Source organism: Leishmania mexicana, chromosome 29, assembly GCF_000234665.1.
Source record: "Leishmania mexicana MHOM/GT/2001/U1103 complete genome, chromosome 29".
Lineage (NCBI taxonomy): Eukaryota > Euglenozoa > Kinetoplastea > Trypanosomatida > Trypanosomatidae > Leishmania > Leishmania mexicana.
The window spans coordinates 264,204-286,204 of NC_018333.1; the positions used below are offsets into that span (position 1 = coordinate 264,204).

Below are 22,001 nucleotides of genomic sequence, written 5' to 3' on the forward strand. Positions count from 1 at the left end.
TGCGAGTAAGCCATGGCGCGACAGAGCAGCAGTCACGGGTGGTAGCATCGAGATAACATCCAACGTCGATGTGGTTGATGAGGATGGGCGCACGATCATGGGCAGTCTTACCACCTCTGGCCCTCTCGGCATGCGCAGCCCCCACATGCCACCGTCGGCGGCGATGGCGGCCCTGGCCAATGCCCAGCAGCAGCCTTCCTGGGGCGGCGAGCCAGCCGCAGCTGCTCAGGCAAACCATTGGTTCGGCGCTCTGCCGCCTCGCTCGCTTGACGGGCCCACGGCCGCTGGCGGCGTTCAAGATGACGCCTCCACAGCGCTTGCTAGTGCTGCTGCACCAGTGGCGTCGTTTGCGGCCCCGTATGGTGAGAACGCCGGCGTCCCTCGCGCAGCGCTGCCATCGTCTTTACCTTCTTCGGCTGGGGTCTCTCGGGTGCAGGCTGGAACGCCGATAACCACCATTCCATTTGGGAAATCACTTCAGCTGAACGTGGAGGAGGTGGACACGAACCCGTCGTCAGAGCCTGTGCCGCTTCAACTGCAGTGCCTGAAGCGCCGCTCCAGGAAAGCGGTGGCAGACTCCATCCTGCTGCCCCGCCACATCAACAGGCTCTTCCACAAAATCATGGGATGGTCCGAGGAGCTGGTTGACCTAGAGGCGGAGAAGGACTCGCTCTCGCCGGAGCAGGTGGGTGCGTCCGAGCCGCAAGGCGGAAGTCCGCGCGCGTTACGCAAAAAAGCGGAAAATTTGACGGACAAGATGAAGTATGGCGTTCTCCTCGACGCATACGAAAAGGACCGGTTTGCCATCGATCATCAGCTGGAGATTGCCGGCGACAAGATGGAGCGCAAGATGCTGGAATGGGAGGGGATGCATGTCCTGGACCAGGACGCTGCTGCGGAGATGGCGCACGTGCTGGAGAACAAGGCATCTATCGTCATGGAGGCTCCTTCGTCGTTTCACGTTCCAGTGCCTGGCCGCGACTGCTGCACAGGGTGCGGGGCGCTTTTGCAGAACGTTAGTGATGATGCCTTCGGCTACGTTCAGCCGGGCGAGATCGAAAAGTACGTGGCTCAGCGGAACGAGAAGGCGCAGCTCCGCCATGAGTACGCGGCTCGCATGGCAGAGCTGCAGGCGCACTGGGAGAAGCACGGCCGTCATGTCGGCGAGGAGTGGCTGGACTTCATGACGCAGGAGGAGTTTGATGCCTTTTACCGTGACACGCCGCGCCCCTTCACTTGCCACCGCTGCCACGCCTTGGAAAACCTCGGCGTGGAGGGGCGTCGCAAGGTTTGGTCTGCCCCGGACTTCACGGACCAGCTCCGCGCCCTCAAGGAAAAAAAGTGTGTGGTCGTCTTGGTCGTGGATATCACGGACTTTCCAGGGTCGATGGTGTACGATTTGCCCGGTCTGATCAGCATGAATAATCCAGTCATTATCGCAGTGAATAAGATGGACTGCATCCGGAATCGCTCTTTCAACTACGCCGGCAAGGATCGCAGCGTTGCAGCGTGCTTGGTGCCCGAGAGCTACGTGCGCCGTTGGGTGATGGACATTGCGGTGCAATTTGGGCTACCGCAGCATCAAATCAAAAAAGTGGTACCTCTCTCTGCAAAGCGGGGCTGGGGCATCACGCACCTGATCAGCGCCATCGAGGACGCGGCCAATTTGAACCTGCGTCGCCCCCACAAGCCCCTGCCCACCTACTTTGTCGGCGTGGCAAACGTGGGCAAGTCTTCTGTTATTAATGCCATGGCGCACGCTCTTTACGTGCCTCAACCCCCACACCCGGAGAGCCGAAAAGTGTACTACACAAAGACCGACGCACAGGGGAAGAAGGCTGTCTTTTGGCGTTGGTACACTCCCCCTAACGTGAATCAAGCAGAGATGCTGGACATTAGGGGCCGGCACGACAAGAAGGCGTCTAAGCTGATGACGGTATCTTCCCTGCCCGGCACCACAGTTGCCGTTAACGCAGTTCGACTCTCTCTCGGACCCACACCGCATGCCGTAAAGCAGGAGCAGCAGCGACTTTCGGAGAGCGCAGCCGCGCCTGGGAAACCGGACGACGTTGCCGGGACACAGACCTACATCTACGACACACCAGGGCTCCTCCCTCACTGGCACGAACGTTCTCTTCTCACCCTGCTGCAGATGCGCCGCACGCTTATTCGAAAGTTTCGCAACCCGCAGTGCTTTCTCCTGCTGCCAGGACACACACTGTTCCTTGGCGGGCTCGCCGCCGTCGATGTCGTGCGCGGTCCGCCGCGAGGGCTGCTCTTTCTTGTCTACACGTCTCAGAAGGTGCGGAATGCTATTGTGAATACAGTGCAGTCCGATGCGTTCTGGCGAGAGCAGCTGGGCAAAGCGCTGGACCCTCCCGGCTCGTATGAGCAGCTGCTTCCGCTGGACGACCTCAGCTCCGCAGCTGGCCCGCCTCGGCTCTCCGAGACAAGGAGCTACCTCTTCGAGTGCTATGGGCGTCACCGGCGGCGCCCCAAGGCTGATCTGTACGTGTGCGGTCTCGGCTGGACTTCGTTCTGCGTCAGTGAGCCCGCGGACGTTGTCTTGCGCGTGCGCACGTTACCCGGGGTTGTCCACGGCGTGCGCGAGCCTTTGCGGTTCAAAGACCTTCTTGCACGACGGGCATGGCCAAAGCTGAAGCGACGCTTCACCGCCAAAGGGATCGAAGATATGGAGAGCGACGTCGATAGCGACTCCATCAATACTGTGGTGCGCCTCATATCTGCACCAGTGACGCCAGCACCCGCTGCGTCTGCGGATGAGCCTGCTGAAGCAAGCGTGCGCACGGTTGAGCGGGTGGCGCATCCTCGCCATCACTCCGCTTCGTCCGCCCCCTTCGCGGCGTTGAAAGAAGACCTGCACGCCGCCGGGAGACTGTAGCACTTCCTTCCCCGATATGGGGGGTTTGTGCACCCTCTTCCATCGAGTGGTCATTGTACAAGCTGCTGTTTCGCCTTAAAGACAGGAACAGCCGCGGGAACTGACGATTCCGACGACGGCGTGGCACCCTGCGGTGCCGCTGGTTGAGCACCGCAAGGACATACCAGATGGAGGTGTGCATGTCGGCTCAGTACTTTTCTCAGCCTCTTTCCCGCCCTAGCTGCCCCCTTTTTCTTCACACACAGAGACGCACACTCGTGTTTACCTTCCGTAAGACGATTCGACAACACAAAGTTGCAGTAGACATGTAGACTCGATCGTGGCGGCTCACTCGCTGCTGCCGCTGCCTCGACACCTCGCTGTCGACAGTTGCCATATCCAAAGCACCAGCCTCCCTCCCCCTGGTCACCCATCTGACACGGACACACACCTACAAACCTGGGTCTACACTCAGCACGACTCAGGGTACGCGCGAGCTTCTCTTCAGGTGCCCTTCAATATGTACCTGAATGACCTCTGTTCCTATCTCTTCTTCGCTGTGCGATGCACACCTCCTTCAGCTCCCTCCCTCCTGTGCACCTCACCTTTCACTGTCCTTCTCTCCCCGCCTCCCCTCCGCTCTCTACCTCCGCAGCTAAGTTAATCGCGATTCACCACACCCTCACCTCTCGCCTCACACACTTGCTTCGCTCCTTATACAGTCTGTCCGCTGCTTTCCGCGCCATCCCCCCTCGCTAGCTCTTCGCCGTACATCCCCCCCTACATCACCCTCTCTTGCAATCATGGGGTTCGAGGCTCTCCGCGGCCGCATGGATGTGGCGCTGAGTATGCTGTGCTCGTGCATCGTGTTCATGTTCCTCGTGACGTCTGCGCCGATCTCGCAGTTCCGCGGCAGGGGCATCAACGCTAGCGCCACTGGCGGCGCGAGCAAGTTGTCGTGCGTGACTGCGTGGGGGCTGAAGAACGACTGCAACTCCAACAACTACGACTACCGCCCGACGAGCATAGGGTGCGCACGCGCGAAGCAGCTGTTCCAGGTGTCGGAGGCGTTCTACATTGTCGCCGTTATTGTGTCGTTCCTGTCGTGCCTGATGAGCGGCCTGTACTTCATCGGCATGAAGGCAAAGGTGCTGCTAGTCCTGCTTGCCGTCCTTGAGGTTGTGGTCGCGCTGATCCCATGGGTGTGCATGACGGCGGTGTGGCACGGCAACTACTGCGGCGGGTCGACCGTGAAGATCAACACGTCGAACGGCAAGGCGGACGGCGTGCCGTACGGCTCTGTGCTGCGTGAGTCGTTCAAGGCCAGCGCTGGCTACGGTCTGACGGTTGCGGCGTGGTGCACCCAGGTGATTGGCCTGGTGGTGCTGATTGCCATGTAGGCTCGTCATGCAGCGCGCTGCGTGTGTGTGCTTCTGCGAGCTGGTGCTGCTTGCAGAACTGTACTGCGCAAAGTTGCCCACGCCTGAGCTTCGGCGCGCACAGTGAGCGCACCGTATCTGCGGCTTTGCCCACGAGATACCACACTCCCCACGCCGAAGAGGACTCGGTTTTACAGTGAATCGCCGGTGGTCTTGCCCACGCGGAGGTTACTTGCGAGTGTGCGTGCGCGAGTGGTAGCGGAAAACCATGTATAACTACGGTGCCTCTTCGGTTTTGCTCGTCATGCCAAACAGAAAAACGTTTCTCTTTCCATCTTTTCCTTTCTTAGTGTGTTAATGGGGTCAGCTGGCGGTGGCTGCGCTGCTGTGGCGATGCCCGCTGTGGGTCATCGCGCGGTGCCGCCTGTCACATGCTGCTCTGCCGCAAAAAAAATCCAGTGAAAATTCTGCCTTTTCTTTTCTACCCCTTCAGACATTGTCGCTCGATGCGGCGCCTGTGCCCTCTGCTGTCCTGCTCCTGTGTGCCGGCTGCCCTGCCTCGCGGCGGGGTGCAGAGGCACTGGACGCAGACCCGCTTCATCGCGGGAGGTGATGCCGCACTCGGTGAGCTGAAACCGTTCTCTTTCTCATTTCTGCGCCGTCTGGCTGATTTTGATATCTCTGGAAAGCAAGTGTGAGCGTGTGCTGAGCTCACTTTTCCGTTTCGAAAGTGCGAGACAGCCTGCACACCTCTCATGCACGACTGGGGTGAGCGCACGCGTGTTGGGTCTCCCTTTGTCCAACGCGCACGCCAAGGGCGGCTTCTTCCGCTCTTTGGTGGCTTCGCTCTTTCCCTGCCCCTAGAGAGTTGTGCTTGTGTGTGTGTGTGTGACGGGAACCGTCTCCCCGAAATCAAACTTCTGGACCTCCAAGAGGCAACGAAGCGATGCCTTGCTTGCCTTTTTATATGATACTCCACTGATCTCCACAGCACACCCCTGCTGAGGCGTGCTCTGCCGGCGCCTATCCGCAGATTACGCGACGCCGCCGCGCAGAAGCAAGTGGGGGCTTAATGAGGCGTGCCTGCGTGTGCTGTAGCTGCGCGGGGCAGCCCCCCTCCCCCCGGTCACCCATCTGACACGGACACGCACCTACAAACCTGGGTCTACACTCAGCACGACTCAGGGTACGCGCGAGCTTCTCTTCAGGTGCCCTTCAATATGTACCTGAATGACCTCTGTTCCTATCTCTTCTTCGCTGTGCGATGCACACCTCCTTCAGCTCCCTCCCTCCTGTGCACCTCACCTTTCACTGTCCTTCTCTCCCCGCCTCCCCTCCGCTCTCTACCTCCGCAGCTAAGTTAATCGCGATTCACCACACCCTCACCTCTCGCCTCACACACTTGCTTCGCTCCTTATACAGTCTGTCCGCTGCTTTCCGCGCCATCCCCCCTCGCTAGCTCTTCGCCGTACATCCCCCCCTACATCACCCTCTCTTGCAATCATGGGGTTCGAGGCTCTCCGCGGCCGCATGGATGTGGCGCTGAGTATGCTGTGCTCGTGCATCGTGTTCATGTTCCTCGTGACGTCTGCGCCGATCTCGCAGTTCCGCGGCAGGGGCATCAACGCTAGCGCCACTGGCGGCGCGAGCAAGTTGTCGTGCGTGACTGCGTGGGGGCTGAAGAACGACTGCAACTCCAACAACTACGACTACCGCCCGACGAGCATAGGGTGCGCACGCGCGAAGCAGCTGTTCCAGGTGTCGGAGGCGTTCTACATTGTCGCCGTTATTGTGTCGTTCCTGTCGTGCCTGATGAGCGGCCTGTACTTCATCGGCATGAAGGCAAAGGTGCTGCTAGTCCTGCTTGCCGTCCTTGAGGTTGTGGTCGCGCTGATCCCATGGGTGTGCATGACGGCGGTGTGGCACGGCAACTACTGCGGCGGGTCGACCGTGAAGATCAACACGTCGAACGGCAAGGCGGACGGCGTGCCGTACGGCTCTGTGCTGCGTGAGTCGTTCAAGGCCAGCGCTGGCTACGGTCTGACGGTTGCGGCGTGGTGCACCCAGGTGATTGGCCTGGTGCTGCTGATTATAATGTAAAAGAAGATATCTTCGCCCAGGCGAGAGGAAATGGAGAAGAGCTGTGGTGCGTCCGTGATGCGCAATCGGCATGTGTGAGTGCGCGTATGCGTCGTGAGGCTTGACGACGTGAGATGTGGGGCGCGAATGATGGGCTGGGACAGCATACGTGGCTGACCAACACGTACCACTTGCAGACACACTAATGCGCGCGATCGTACGCACAGATGATTCTTGTTTTCTTTTTCTCTCTTCGTTGCTTGCTACAGGTACAGAAACACTCATATACAGGGGCGCGCTCGCAGGGACGTGCACACACGCACGCTGATGTAGCGCTCTTTTCCCTTTTTTGGTTGTTGTATGTGATTGCTTTCCGCTGTGCTGGTGCGTGTCGGAGGCGCGTAACCGTAGCTGTGACTGTTTTTTATTATTGCCATTCCTTCACCCACTCAGAAAACGAATTTGATTTCATGGTTATGTTTGTAAGGTTCCCCCCTCTCTTTTTCTCTCCCCTCCAATTTCTCCGTCTACTTGCTTTAAGGAGGCGCCGGGGCAGCGACTTCAGGAGGGAGCGAGAGCGAGTCGTGCAACCGCGCGAAAACGAAGACTACACCGTACTAATTGCCTCTGCTTGATTGTCTATGGAGTGTGGTGCCTCTCTGCCTCTGTTGCCTGCGAGGGAGGCGTGCAACAGCTCAACATGTGCTGCACGTGCTGTTAGCCAGAAATCTATGCGCTGCAGCGCCACCCCCTCCTCCCTACCTCTCAGGCATCACCACGGGCGCGCCTCATAGACGTAGAGTTTGGTCTGTACTCGTATTCTCTGTTCTCCCCTTGTTCGTTGTCACGTTTAGCTTTGCCCTCCCCCTTTTTTCCCATTGTTGCCCGCGTGGCTGTGCGCGTGTGGCACTCTCCTGCTCCCCCTTTTTTCTCTAGCGAATGCTCTTGTCCTGTTGCATTACTCATCATCGTGTCTTGTTCGCAGAGCGTATGCGTGGAAGGGAGAGGCAGGGGCACCGATTCTTTGACGTCCCCGACGTTTTGTTTGTTCGTTGTTGTGCTCTTGTTGCCTACATCTCGATCCTTTTTTTGTTTTCGCGCTCTAACCTTCCCCCTCCCCTCCCTCCCTCATGTCTCTGTGCGGGCGTGTGCTGGAAAAGGTGGACCGCAGCAGCTCAAGCGTGGGCAAACGAATTCGGGCGCTCGAAAAAAAAAGATGGCGAGAGTGGAGTGGATGGAGGGTGCGGACGAAACGCAGCAAGCGGAATGAAAAGGCAACTCAACGTCAAACCGAAACACAAACCAAAGAATAGATAACACGTGCCTGCGCTTCTTCTCTGCCTGTATTCCATGCCTGTTTGCAGTTCATCTCACCCTCGGCCGCGCGCGATCATTGTCATCGTTTCTTTTTCCCCGGTGCGTTGGCGTGGGGGATCCTTGCGTCCGTCTTACGTGGAAGGAGTTGTGCCCCCCCCTCCACACACACACACATGCACACAACACACAACACACACGCATAAGCACGCAGCTATCCACGGGGACGAGGTTCAGAGTATGGAAACAGATGGATTTGCTTCATGCTGTGAGAGAGGGCGAGCGAAAAAAAATACACACGTTTTTGGGTGTCTGGCCAGGGAATGCACAGCGGAAGGGAGGAGCGAACGCCAGACAAGGACGGCGTGAATGGAGAAGAGGCCTGCACATCGACGTGACAGAAAAAAGTAGGAGGGGAGTCAATGTCCCCCACCCCCCAAAAAAACCAAACAAAAACCAGAAGAGAAACGGTATAATCACCGTGTGTGTGGGGGGGGGCGGAGAAAAATGCTGCATCCTCCTTGGCTACTCTGCTTTCTTACGTTGATGTGAATTTTTCGCGTGTGGTGCCCCTTCTTCGTCCTGCCGAATTTCCCCCAATTCCTGCTCCTGTTCGCTCTCTTTTTTTTTCTCTCCCCCAACCCACCGCTTTTTCCCCTACTTTTTATACCCCATATGCGGTGCTCTATGCTCGTGCGTCATCTTTGAGTTTTTCTATTTCTTCTCTTTTGTTTTGTGCTGAGCGCTGGTAATCCCCTCGCCCTCTTTCAGGCTTCGCTCGCTAGCTCTCTCTTCATTGCTTGGCTAGCAGACCACACACACACACACGTCTGCTTACGCGCGCGTGTGCCTGTGTGCTACCCAATTTTTTCGTTTTCACTTGTCTTTGTCGTTCTTTATTCACATGGGGGGGGTGGTAGGGAAGAACGAAGATGACCGCATGAGCGTCCCTCTTCGTCTGTTTCCGCTCCAAGAAGCCGCACCTCCCTCTTGCCGCCGACGACTCCTTTCCCACGTACCGAAGACGAAGGCACACGCATACGTAAACACGGGAACTCCCCCCACAACCCTGTAAAGAGAAGAATGGACGTCATACAACGAAAAAAATAGAAAGGGAGCGAATCGGGTGATTCATGCCATAGAGCAGACCGAAAAGAGCAACATGCAAGCGGATAACTGTGCCCCCCCCTCCTCCTCTTCCTCCCGTTAGCGCAACTGCTGTGGTGAGAGAGTGGGAAACAGGTGCGGGATGGAGGTTGTAGGAGACAAACACGAACGAAGAAGTGTGCTTCTTCCCTCAGACCAGACAGTTTTCTGTCACACTCCCCTTGTGCTCCTCACTCATCGGATCGGGTGGGGGTGGTGGTGCTGCAGGGGCACAGTGCCCTGTAGCCGCCGCGTCTTGTGGTCAATACACGCACGTTTTCCCTGCCGCCTATCCCCTGTTCTGTGCCTTTATGCAGCAGTGGTGTCGTTGCTTATCAAAGGTATGTCTGTGCGCCTGGCTACGGTACCCACCTCACTTCTCTGCTGCAGGTCTTTGTGTTGCTTCTGCATGTTGCCCCTTCCTCTACTTGGACTCCGTTCCCCCCTTTTGCGGCCTTCTCTTTTGCACTCTCTCGCACTCCGCGCCAGCTCTGTTACCGCCCCCCCCCCGTCACATGCGTGTGTGCAGCCTTACCAGTGAAGTGAAGCGCTCTTTTCTACCAAACATTTGAAAGAGACCCGTGTCGCTGCTCTTGTGCCCTCCCTCGTTCTCTCTTCTTTTTTTCTCTCTCTCTCTCTCTCTCTCTGTCTCGCGCAGCATCTCGCAGAGCGGACTCGAACTCCACACTTTCTTTTGTTTTCTTTTCATCTCTTCTTCACTCCCCATCCGGCAGTCATGGCCAACAAGAAGTCCTTCTACAACCAGGAGTACAGACAGCACGTCGGTGCAGTGATCTTATTCATTGTCTCCTTCCTGACGACGGTCTTTACGGTCTGCGGTACCCCTCTGGGTATGCTGATGATCCGCTCGTGGGGAGAGGACCTTTCGGGGTCTAGTGCTGAACTGGAGCTCAATCCGTGCTTCACGCTGTGGGGTTTGCACAGCGACTGCTCAAAGCCGGATTACTCGCTTCGCATCACGGACGAGCCAATTATCAACTGCTCTGACATGCATGTGCGCTTCGAGGCGGCTGAGGCGTTCAGCATTTTGGCCATTTTCTCTCTTGTTGGTGTCTTCGGCGCGTCCTGGTACATGATCTGCGGCTCCAAGATCAAGAAGGCTGTGATGTTGCTCGCCGTCTTCGCCATCGGCTCCACGACTGTGCCGTGGGCGATTGTTACCGCGTTCTACTACACCCCCTTCTGTGGCCTAGATTTCCTGACCAACACGCACACCCGCTTCGGCGCCGGCTACGCGCTGCTGGTCACCTCCTTCGTGCTGCAGATTATCGGCCTCATCCTGTTCGTCATCTTTGAGCCGGACACCTCGAAGAAGAGATCAGAGGAAAACGAGAAGGGTGCCGCGTCTGAAGTCTGGTCCAGCACCCCGTCCGCGTTGCGCTAAAGTGAGTGAGCGAGGAGGAGAGAAGGATAGCGCGCTCGAGGAGAAAGGATGTCACGCTTTCACGGCCATACAGACATGCATCGGTAGTCGTCTTCACCACTTTTGTGGCGGTCTGCGCGGGCGTATTTGTGTGTGTGTGTGCCGTTGTGGCATCCCTCAACCCCCTCTTGATGGCGCGGCTCGGGCAGAAGAGAGGCGGCGTGAATTGAGAGGGGCGGCGGTGGCTCTGAAGACGGCGAGGTAACACCCACTCACACAGCTCCGTCCCCTAAAGGGGTGCCGATGTGCGACGGTAGGTTCTCGCGCACGATACCATGTGCAGCGGGGCCGGGCGACTCCAGTACCTTGAGCTGAGGAGAGAAAAGGAGGACAAGGTGGAGAGACGAAATCTGGCAGTGTGTGTGCGGATGCTCATGTGTGCGCTTCCTCTCGATGCGTTCACTCACACGGGCGCCATGCCCGGAAAAGAGTACAAGTACTCGAGCAGCGACGGATGCAGGGCGCGTCGACTGGGTAGGGTCGATAGACCAGAGAGAGAGGTAGAGGGATCGAGGATGGAAGATGGAGGGTGGGGTGGGATGAGAGGAGCCACGTCCTTTTCTGTGTCTCGTAGGGGACGGAAGCTGCCGCTCACTCTCGCTTGCGTTTGTGCGCTCTCTATCCATCCATCGCCTGCTTCTTCGAGGAAACCTGCACTTGGTTTCGAGTGTGGTGGTTTAAACCTCTTACATCCTTTCTTTTTTTGCTGTTTGCTTCTGCTCTTGGTTAGAGTCAACAGCCGTGCATCACACACACACACATACACACACGCAAGTGCGCACACAGACAGAGAGCATCGCCTCCGCTCATTTCGTGACACGCTCGCCCAGTGGCCGCTGCGCACATCTTGCACGCACCTTTTTTTTTCTGTTTCTTTTCTGTGTTCACGGCTGTACGTTGGTGGTCACGTCTAATATGCATTATATACTGTTTTTTTTTTCTTGTGGGCGATGCGCGAATCTATCTCTCTCCATGTGTGTGTGTGTGTTTCTGGTCCCTATTTCCCTCCCACTTCTCGCGCTTTCCTTGCGTGCTGCGACATCGCACACCCCCTCCCTTCCCCCTACCACCACTGCCACTTTCTCCTTTTCCCCACCTCTTTCCATTTCTTCCGTTCGTGGTCGTGTATGCTTGTCTCCCCAGGCGCCCTTCCCCCCTTCTCTCACCTCCCCCGCCTTAAATCTATGCGGTGCTTTGTGCTGTGTGCGTGTAGTGTAACCTAGCTTGAAACCGAAAAGGAAACCAGGAGTAATCAGGACAGAAAAAGTGGACACGCGCAAGTGGTGATGGGATGATCTATCATCTTCCGGTGGTCTGTGTGCGGTTGGTCATGTGAGATTGTAGTAGTATTGTCCGCTATCCTCTCTCTGACTGTCTCTCCCCACGGCCCACTCTCTAATCTCCTTTCCCCCAGCAAAGTCATCTCATAAGACGAAGCGATGGGGGGAGGTAGGGGGAATGCGTAGTGGTGTGGCGGAGTAGTTGGGTTATTGGCACTGCGGGCGGGGCAGGGTGGGCGAGCTCCCCATGCCCACGCACGCACACAGGGACTCAGACACCGAGCAGAACCGTTCAAGTGCACCTGTGCATGTGTGCGTTAAGTTGAAAGACAAAAGCATAGTAAAACGGGTGCGCGGAACAGTGGCGACATGGCAACGAGCAACGTCACACGCGCGAAGGCCAGAAAACAGAAGTCCGCCGGCGTTACAGAGTGGTGGTGATGGCGATGGTGGTGGTGGCAGCATGCGCTGATAACGTGTCCCCCTCAAGATGAAATGAGGAGGGGGAGGAGGGCAGGAAAGAGGGACGCTGGAGAAAAAGCGAAACACAGAGTTAGGTAGCGCGTGGCGAGGGACGAAAGATGCGAGGCGCAGTGAAAGCCAAGGAGGAGGCGAGCAAGCAAGCGTTCCCGATACAGAAGCAAGGCAGAGGAAAGCAGCGGGGTGTGTGTGGGGGGGAGGGAGAGAGAGGGAGGGAGGAAGCGGAGGTATGGATGATGGGAAGGGCTCCCCGGCCCTTGCTTCGTACCGCCGCCGTCGTCCTCCATCACCGCTACCTCCGTCCTCTTTCTACCCCTCTCTGCAATTTCCACTCCGCTCAGTATTCTCCTCTTTCATGTAACCCGCACCTCTTCCCCCCTCCCCTCCCCTCCCCCCACCCTGTCGTGGCCACGATTCCTGTCCTCTCCTTTTAAAAGTTTGTTCTCACTATTTGTTCGTTCTGTCCCTCTTGCTCCTTTGCTCTATATGACGGGCAAAAAGAAGAGAGAGAGAGGTGACATACGCGCGGCCATAGACGGGTCCCTCCACCACTCCCCCCCCCCTGTCGGTACCTCCACTGGGCCACTGCGTGCGGTAAACAATTCGTAGGAGTAAAAAAAAATGTGTCTTTTTTTTTCTATGAAGGCAAGCAGAAGCAGCACGACGTCCGAGTCCGCACCACCGGGACGGGCTCCGGTGTGCACATGCGAATCTGTGATGGGGTGCATGTACACACCGGAACACGTTGTTCTGTGTATACGCCTTTCTCGTTTTCGCCCTTGTGAGCGGGTCAGGGGGGGGGAAGGGGGGCGTACGAAAAGGAGAGAACCGCAGCCTGCGCGTCTGTTGTGCACTCACGTCACCGCTGCTGTGACAGAGCAGGGGACCAGCGTGTTTTGTCGCTCCCTTCCCTTCCACCCACTCGCACGAGGTAGAGCGGAAGCGAGTGAAACGCGGTGTCTTTCGTCGCTCTATCAGCAGCCCCCAGGGGGGAGGGAGCCAGGGATGTTGGCAGCGATCCTCCACACGCGCGCTGCTGTCTCTCCCCCAAAGCAGCGCTGTTCTACATATTGCCAGGCTTCATCCTTCCTCTTTTACCATTCCATCGACTGCCTCTCTCGCTCTTCCTCTCTCTCCCACACCTTTACTTGCTTTCGCACATTTGATCTGCGTGTTGCAACACCGGTGTTAACCGTGCCCTGCACATTTTCTTTTTTCTTTTCGCATCCCTTCCTTTGGCGTGTCGTCTACGTTTCCTTCCTCGCGCCTCGCCGCTCGGTGCGACTCCGCAAAAGCTGCACAGGAAGTCCATTGCATCCACGTACCCACAAGCCCGCAAGCATATTGCTTCCGTTTTGTTGTGATTCGTCCTTACAGCTGTATCTTCACCGACCTCCCCGCCGCGGCTGTCTTCCTCCCTTCTTCAACTACCCTTTCCCACCCTTTTCAACCATGTCCGCGCTTCTGCAGCTCTACATTCAGTGCAACCCGCTCCTCGACGTGTCTGCCCCTGTCGATGACGCGTTCTTAGAGAAGTACAAGGTGCAGAAGTCGTCTGCCTGCCTAATGGAGGAGATCCATAAGGGCATCTTTGAGGAGCTAGAGCAGCTCCCCAACGTGACCTACGTCCCCGGCGGCTCCGGGCTCAACACCGCCCGCGTGGCGCAGTGGATCGCGCAGGTCCCCAAGAGCAGCTTCGTCAAATACGTTGGCTGCGTCTCGGACGACAAGTACGGTAAAATACTCAAGGACGCCGCGGAAAAGGACGGTGTGAACATGCACCTTGAGTACACGACAAAGGCACCCACCGGCTCGTGCGCCGTGTGCATCTCAGGCAAGGATCGCTCGCTGGTGGCGAACTTGTCCGCAGCGAATTTTCTCTCCGCGGATCACATGCGCAGCAACGATGTCGTTGAGACGCTGAAGGGCTGCCAGCTCTACTACCTCACCGGCTTCACGCTGACCATCGACGTGAACTACGTGCTTCAGGTGGCGGAGGCGGCCCGTGCGTCGGGTGGGCAGTTCATGATGAACCTCTCCGCCCCCTTCGTGCTGCAATACTTCACGGAGAACTTCAACAAGACGGTGCCGTATTTCGACGTCATCTTTGGTAACGAGATCGAGGCCAAGGCACTTGCGGACGCCATGAAGTGGGACCCCGCCAGCACCCACGAGTTGGCTAAAAAGGCAGCGACAGAGCTGCCGTACAGCGGCACTGGCGACCGCCTCGTCGTCTTCACGCAGGGCAGCCAACCGACGGTGTATGCCACCCGCAGTGGCAAGACCGGGTCAGTCACGGTGCAGCCCATCGCGCACGACAGCATTGTGGACCTGAACGGCGCCGGCGACGCTTTCGTTGGCGGCTTCCTCGCGGCGTACGCAATGAGCTGCAGCATCGAGCGGTGCTGCGAGGTGGGCAACTACGCCGCCGGTGTCATCATCCAGCACAACGGCTGCACCTATCCCGAGAAGCCGTCTATCTCTCCGTGAGCGTGAGGGGCATCAGTTCATCTGGAGCTAAGATGGCGCGGCGAGGCCCCTGCGGTGCGCATCGGCCCATCGCGGCATATGCCGAGTCTTCCCTTGCTTCATTCACGCTTTTTCTTTGTGCCCCTATCGTCTGTCACGAAACACCTCCTCCGCTCCCCACCCCCTCGCGCCTTTGTTGAGTGGCACAGGGCATAACAGTCACATAGCAAAGGCCGGCTGCTAAGTTAAAAGGAGTAAGACGGCAAATTGAGCATGCGCCGAAGGAAAATGGTGTGTGTGTGTCTCTTCTCTGACTCTCTGCCTTCTCTCACTTCCGCCGCCGATCAGGGCATACTACGGTGTGCCGCCACAGCCACGCACCCAACGCACGTGCACGTCCACCCACACAAATGCCAAGTGGCACGGTTTTTCCCACGCGCGTGGTGTTCATGCGCCATGCTTCGCCCCCTTCCCTCAACCCCTTCTCGCACAGGAGCGTCTGTAGATGCCACGGAGTGCGTGATGGAATGCCCGTCGAGCAGTAGCTTGCGGTTGAGGGCCTTGGTTGCGCATCTGTGTCCTTTGTCTGTCGAAGTAGTGTAGTTGAGTCGGGTTGTCCACGTGTGCGTGTGCCCGTGAAAGAAAGCGCTGTAGGACAAGGTCGCCGCCATTTTCTTTTGTGTCTCTCTCTCATGCATTAGTGTACCTGTCCACTTTAAGTCCCTGAGAGAGGCAGCGGTCAAGTTGACGACCCACACTAGCGCACGGGTAGACACCTACATCTGTGCCCTTCGGACGACTGAAACAGGCGAGAGTTGGAACAGGTGAGTCTATTTTTTTTTATTTTGAGCAACGTGTGCCTATTCTCTGCCACAGAGCATTTTACTGCACGCCACTCTACCGCATGCACCCGTCACAGGCCCCCATCCGCGTCGTGCAAAGCAGAGCGAGAGACACGCCCGGTACATCAAATGTGACCGGCTCAGTCACCTGAGGGCACCACCCCCTGCCTCGAACTCCGCCCACCCACCCCCGCCCCGCAGGTCGCCTCACAGCCGCTCCCCACGCCAGTAGGCTGTGCGACGGCCGGGGGTGGGATACGCGCTCCAGTCACGCTGACGCTGCGTCTACCACATGGGCGGCGCAAGCCTGTGCACTGCCGCAGGTCGCTCCGGCGCAGCGCCATCCAGGGCCTGCACGCCGGCATCCGTGGCAGCACATCGCTCTGACCTCCCCACGCGGCAGGTGGGTCACCGTGCCACCATCAGGGGTGGCTCGGCATGGGGCAGGGGAGGGGGAGAGACGGAGGAGGGGCTGCCTGGCTTCCGCACAGAGTGAGGGCACCGGACCCTGGGATACCACGCACTGGGGTGTCACCCCCTCCCCCCCTCGTCATCCGGGTGACGGCTGAGTCTAAGAAACGAAAAAAAGAAGACACGCATGCGAGTGCGAGCGGCAATGCTTCCGGGCCACGACAGACAAGGTAAGAAAGGGATACTAAGAGGTCTCGGAGGCAGTATCACCGCCTTCAGTGCCCACGTGCCTCCACACTGCACATCGACGCACCCGCGCATGCAGCTCAATCAAGCTTGTGCCCACGGATTCGTGTGGTACTCGCTCCCTTTTACAGGCCATCCACCTCCCTCTCTCCTTCTCTTTCCGTTATTACATACCCTCAACGCTCCCTCTCTCCCCCCACATGGGCTGACCTTTGAAAGCACGCCTCGAGGACACCGTCCCAGCTTTGTTTACTGTAACCCCACCCTTTCTGTTGTCGCTTCCTTGGTGTGCCTCTCTTGTGTGGTGCCCATTCCGTTGCCCCTCCCCTGCCCTCCCTTTCCCACCCTCGCCCCCTGACGCACTCAGTGCCTTTCCCCTCGTTGCTCCATACCACAGACACTCGAGCGAGGGCTGCGACAAGGGCAGCAACGCAAGGGCCGCCGCAGTCCTCTTTCATCCTCCGAAGTTCACCGTTCGCTTGCTCACACGCGGAGGTCATAAACGAAACAGAGGCACCCACACAAGTGCAGGTGCACTTCCCCATCAGAAAAGCAAAAAAAAAACGGAAGGGAAATCGTTCACACATCTCCACTCCCCCTCCCTCCCCCCTCTCTCTTCTGGTGTCTTTTTTTTCTTGCTTTGCTTCGGGCTGTCTTGCTCTCATCGTGGACCCCCAGAGTAGCTCACCTCCCCAACGTCCCCCGATCTTTCCGGGTTCCTTTCTCTGTGTCTCCGTCTCACTAGCGTCTCTTCCGTCCTCTGACACTCAACAGCCTCTTTTTTTTTGAGATTTGCCTCTGCAGCTCCTCCGCGACTCCCCCCACCCTCATCCCCCGTCCATATCTGTCTCCTCTGCCGTTTCTCTCTCGGGTGTCTTCAGTAGCTGCAAACGAGGTCACCGAAAGAGCATACGTACGTACACACGCACGCACGGAGCTCAGCTGCTTTACGTCTGCTCCGCTAATGTGCTTACGGCAACACGCGAGGCGGCAAACACCAACGGAGTGAGATCTCGAGCGAAGCCACCGCCTTTGCCGTTGTGCACACGTGGTCGGAATTTCCCGTCATCTTGCCTGTCTTCCGTGTCTCAACCTCCCGTTCTGCATCTTCGATATGTCTGGCAAGCATATCATTCCCTTGTACGTGCAGTGCAACCCACTGCTCGACATTATCGTCGACGTGGACAGTGAGTTCTTGAGGGAGTACAATCTGGAGAAGGACTGTGGATACGTCTACGGCCCCCAGTACCGCACTCTCTTCGAAACTATACTGACAGATCGCACGCTTAGTGTCGCGCCTGGTGGCTCTGGCCTCAACACGGCACGCGTTGCTCAGTGGGTGTGGCAACATGTGCTTCAGAAGCCAGGACACGTCATGTACGTGGGATGCGTGGGCAAGGACAAGCACGGCGATCAAATCCGCTCCGCCTCCGAGGCTGACGGCGTCACGATGGAACTTGAGGTGAGCAGTGACAAGCGCAGCGGACTGTGTGCCGTTTGCAGGGACGGCAATTCTCACACCCTTGTGGTCCACCCGTCGTCTGCCAGCTCCCTTAGCGACGGCTTTGTGAGCTCTGCTGCCGTTCAAGAAGGACAGCGCTCCGCAAAGATCATATACACGACTGCGTACGCCAACGTCTTTCGTGTCCACCAGACCTTGCACCTGATAACCAGCTCGCGGTGCCACACGCTGCCGGATGGGTCCAAGCAGCTAGCGGCTATGGGCCTCTCCAACAAGCGCGTGCTCGACGACTTCGGCGAGGACCTCGTAGACGTGCTCGAAAAACTCGACGTCATTATAGGCAACCAGGAGGAGATGTACGATCTTGCCATGATGCTGCAGTGGGTTCCAGGCGAGATGTCCGACATGGAGCTGGCCAAGAAAATTGCGACGGAGATGATGTACGACCAGCACGGTGTGCGTCGTGTCATCATGACACGCGGGGCAGAGCCGATCATCTACGCCACCAGTGCGGGTGAGTCTGGTGAGGTTCCTGTGCTGGCCAACTGCGCCCACTCGGCAAAACTCGTGGCGACAGGCGCGGGTGATGCTTTCGCCGGTGGTTTCCTTGCCGCCATGGCAGCCAAGCCTGATGACTTGGCTTTCTGCTGCCGGCTCGGCACTCAGGCAGCAACGTTCGTGATTAATCACAGCCTCATAACCTTGCCGACGGACGAGGCGAGTCTCGCGGAGCTGCAGGCGTGATCCCGGGGAGAAAATGCTGGCTCACATGAAACAGATCAGAGTAGTACACGGTTGCTTCTGTTGGCTCACCGCCATCTCACATGGTGGCACAGCGTCGTGCGCCAGCCACAGCCGCACAAGATCAGAGCCGTCATGATGCGCGTGCGTTCCTTTCGTGGGGCGGCACCATCCTTGTTGCCTTGCCTTTCTTTTCCTCCGCAGACACACGCGAAAATGAATGGAAGAAACGAACGTAATCGCACGTGTCGCCTCGATACTTCTCTCACAAAAAATGTGCAGGCTCGAGTATATACACGCACAGAGACACACAGACAGACAAGGACGTGCACGCCTTCGAGTGCGCCCACGCACGTGCCGGAAAAAAGGGGAGAGCCGTACCAGGGTGGACTGCGGTGTAGTGTGTGCGTACCTGTGCGTGCAGCTCACTCCCCTCCTTTGTAGGCGCTCTCTGACCCCCTTACCTTTTTCATATCGATCCCTCCTCGACCCGCCTTATAAAACGCGGTGATGTGATCACGCACGTCTAAAGGACGCTGTGTGGCCCATCCATGTCGAGCGTCTATCGCCGCCCACCCCTATGCCCCTTCCGAACGGCAAGCTCTGAGATCTATGTGCGCACAGACACGTCTGTCCGCGCCCCCCCCTGCTTGATGCACCGACTCCTGTGAGAGGCGTGCGGGTTCAGCAGAAAAAGGAATGCCCCTCCCTCCTGCCGCCACAGACTCTTGGCATTGTCTCACCTGTCGCGGCGCATGCGGCGGGCAAGCTATCCAGACGCCCCCTCCCCCCGGTAGAATCCACGGACGTGGGGGATGAAGACAGCGAGCCCACCAGGCAACACCGTTGTCCTGCAACGAACCCCAAGGTCCACTGGTGTGGGCACTGTGCGTAAGCGCTGCCAAGCACAGCTGACATGGCGTATGAAATCCAGACAGGGCATGCAGAGGTCAGAAGCGCATCGGTGATGGAGGGGAGAGGCGCTCAGAGATGCACGCTGATCAGCCTCAAGGTGCATGGGTGCAAGGCATGAGGCATCTCCTACATCCGGCCGGATGGGCCGATGGGGCGCAAGTGCCGGAAGCGTGACGAGAACACCCTCAAGTTGCACCACGAAGTTCTCCGGACTCCAATGTGGAAAGCCGGCGCACCACGTTGTGGGATGCCGCTGCTCGAGGCGACCGAGGGTGTGCAGGGTCTCCAGAGGACCCTGACCGGAGGCTGGCCAACCTCCTCCCTGAGCTCATGCGTCATGCGCCTAGGCCAGCCCCTATTACCCACACGTCAGACGCCAAGGCGTTCCGCCCCTCGAGCAGGACCCTGGAGGTGGTCTACTTGAATCAAGGCCTGCAACACAGCCGAGTCTCCGCCTGGCCCGAATCGCGCAGCACGTACCCGAGGAAGGGAGAAAGCAAAGACAAGTCGAGCCCGTTGGAGATGTGTGCCCGCATTCGACAGAAGGGCGACGCGTCCATGACGATCCGGATTCAGCCGTATCGCGGCAGAGGTACCGGCGCTGCGGTTGCCTGCGTCTCTTCGCTGACTTATGGGAGAAAGGCGCGCTGCAAGAACGGAATTGCCCTTCTTGTCTACCACTGCCACCACACGCACCCACTCACACTTGCACCGGAGCCGACGAGCCGGGTGTATGATGTGGACTGTGGACGCCCGCGAAGGGCAGGGACACGAGGTTCAAGGGCAGGCAGCAATAACATGCCAGTGCACGTCGAACTTTCGCCCACACTTTCGCACACCCGCACCTGCCACGTTTATCTCTTGCGCCTGCTTGCGTGGCCTTGAAACCTGTGGTCGCGCCTCTGTGCGCGCGCACGTGCGCGTCTGCTTTCTTGCTTCTGTCTTCGTTTTCTCTTCACAGCCATCTGTCTATCACGTTTCTTGTTTTCCTTGTTTCCCCTCGCCTTTCCCCTCTCTCCCCCGCTCCTGCTCAACAGGGCTGTTCGAATACGTACGCACATACATGCATATCATGGTAATGGCGTGCTGTGGGCGACGGACTGCCGGAGACCAGCTCTCCCTCTCTCTCCCGTGCCGTAGTCTTCGTCCTGAGCCAGCAAACGGGTGCGCCAGTCCCGGCGGAACGGGACGTGCTCCTCTCCTCGTTCTCTTTATTCGTCCTTGCGCGCTTTCGTCGCGACATAACGGCTCGGCACGATCGGGGGGGGGGGGCGGTGGAGTGTTCGTTGCCCAGTGAAGGCGAGGTCCTTGCTCTACCTGTGACTGCTACTTGTAGTTTGGATTTTCTTTGAGAAGGCGCTCCAGTGACGACATGGCCTCTTCTCTCTCGTTCTTTTGACTGCCCAAGCCTCCAGCGTAAGCCCCGCCCACCCGGCCCCCTTCATGCCACCGCCCTGTGAGGCAGGAAGGCGGGAGGGCGGCTGGCTCCGCACTTTCGTCCATGCACGCAGTCACAGGCGCATACGGTTAGCGATGCCCTTGCGTGAGAGACGGGTTTGGTTCCTGCCGGTATGGCGCCCTCTCGGCGTCAGCGCCCCGACCGCACACAAGCACACACACACACACACAGGTACAGACACCGCCCCCAGAAGTCGGATCGACTGAGGGGAGTGTGCCGACTCGCTCGATGACCCTGGCGGAGCGTTGCTCCATCTTTCATACTGGTGAAGGAAGGGAGGGGGTATTCACGACTACATTGTCGTCTTGTGCGTTTTGTTTTTTGTTTTACTGCACAGCTTTCGCTTGACGTGTGGACGTGTGCGTGCGTGTGTGCATCTTCTCTCGCTTCCTCCGTCTTTTCGCTGCTTCCGCTTCTCCTCCCAACCTGAGGGCAAAAAAGCGCACGTGAGCGCGGCGGCGACCTTCGACATGCCAGCAACAGCACGCACAGACCAACAAGAGAAACTCGCGTCGCGTGTTGATGAAGGCACATGCGCATCCGTGCGTCTGTGTCTTCGCCCTCTTTTCCCTGTGTTGCTCAACAGGAAAAAGGCGCTGCGCCTTCCTCGCAGCTAGGAGTCCCCCCTCCCCCTCCCCCTCTCCCCGAAGCAACGATGATGCTTCTTCTGGATACCGCCTCCTGTGTGCGCTGCTCCCCTCATCGCAATCATGGTGCCGTGGGACTCTTCAAGTCGCCACGAGTCTTGCCCGTCGTCTCTTCTCGATTTCTCTCCGCGTCACGTACAGCCTTCTACTCTGCCTCTCCTCTCCCTACCCTCTTCCCTCCTTTTGTTCACGCCTCCTTCACATCCGCGCCCGCGCACGTGCCACCGCGCACCTCGCCACTCACGTGTACTCACATGAAACGCCCGTGGCATTGCTCGACGCACTGATCCCCGCTTCAATGTGATGCCGATGTCTCGTGCATATCTTCACTTTCTTCGTTTGCCGCCGTTGTGTGCGCCATACCCCCCTCCCTCCCTTCTCTCTCTCTGTTTCTCGCGCAACCCATGTTGCATTTCGTGTCAGCTAGTCGCACGCGGTCGCCTTTGCTGTTTCCTTCTCGCTCTTTTCCTCTTCGGCGAACGGGCTCGTGCTTCACGCCTTCGCAGAGAGACCTTGAACGCCCAAGAACAACACCCTTGCTTCGATTGCCCCTCAACCTACTCACCTTCGCGGTCCGCTTCGTAGGCGATTCCTTGTTCTGTATACGTGTATGGTGGCATCTACTGCTGCCTCCTTTGAGATCAACGAAAGGAGAGGAAGTGTATAGTCACACAGACGCACCCCCCTCCCCACCAGTAGTAGCCCAGCTGCTGTCTGCTTCTGCGTTTCGTTTTCCTCGACCCTCCTCCGCAGCTTACAGAGGAGGGTTACCTGCACAGTCACACTAGGCGGCGCGAAAACAAACA

The 22,001-nt window shown here is 58.1% G+C and overlaps 6 protein-coding genes across 6 annotated transcripts; all 6 read left to right on the plus strand.

Annotated features, from left to right (window-relative positions):
- Positions 1-145: 145 nt before the first annotated feature.
- On the plus strand, positions 146-2,902 carry LMXM_29_0840 (conserved hypothetical protein; the record flags this gene model as incomplete). Its single annotated transcript, XM_003877186.1, has 1 exon — positions 146-2,902. The coding sequence occupies one exon, from the start codon at positions 146-148 to the stop codon at positions 2,900-2,902; it is 2,757 nt and encodes a 918-aa protein (XP_003877235.1).
- A 782-nt stretch (positions 2,903-3,684) lies between these two features.
- Positions 3,685-4,281, plus strand: LMXM_29_0850 (putative surface protein amastin; the record flags this gene model as incomplete). Its single annotated transcript, XM_003877187.1, has 1 exon — positions 3,685-4,281. The coding sequence occupies one exon, from the start codon at positions 3,685-3,687 to the stop codon at positions 4,279-4,281; it is 597 nt and encodes a 198-aa protein (XP_003877236.1).
- A 1,482-nt stretch (positions 4,282-5,763) lies between these two features.
- Positions 5,764-6,360, plus strand: LMXM_29_0860 (putative surface protein amastin; the record flags this gene model as incomplete). Its single annotated transcript, XM_003877188.1, has 1 exon — positions 5,764-6,360. One exon carries the CDS (start codon positions 5,764-5,766, stop codon positions 6,358-6,360), a length of 597 nt encoding a protein of 198 aa, XP_003877237.1.
- A 3,175-nt stretch (positions 6,361-9,535) lies between these two features.
- Positions 9,536-10,204, plus strand: LMXM_29_0870 (amastin-like surface protein-like protein; the record flags this gene model as incomplete). The annotated part of the gene is made up of 1 exon (XM_003877189.1): positions 9,536-10,204. One exon carries the CDS (start codon positions 9,536-9,538, stop codon positions 10,202-10,204), a length of 669 nt encoding a protein of 222 aa, XP_003877238.1.
- Positions 10,205-13,455: 3,251 nt separating this feature from the next.
- LMXM_29_0880 (putative adenosine kinase) lies at positions 13,456-14,493 on the plus strand (the record flags this gene model as incomplete). The annotated part of the gene is made up of 1 exon (XM_003877190.1): positions 13,456-14,493. One exon carries the CDS (start codon positions 13,456-13,458, stop codon positions 14,491-14,493), a length of 1,038 nt encoding a protein of 345 aa, XP_003877239.1.
- A 2,853-nt stretch (positions 14,494-17,346) lies between these two features.
- Positions 17,347-18,177, plus strand: LMXM_29_0890 (adenosine kinase-like protein; the record flags this gene model as incomplete). Its single annotated transcript, XM_003877191.1, has 1 exon — positions 17,347-18,177. One exon carries the CDS (start codon positions 17,347-17,349, stop codon positions 18,175-18,177), a length of 831 nt encoding a protein of 276 aa, XP_003877240.1.
- Between the last annotated feature and the right edge of the window lie 3,824 nt (positions 18,178-22,001).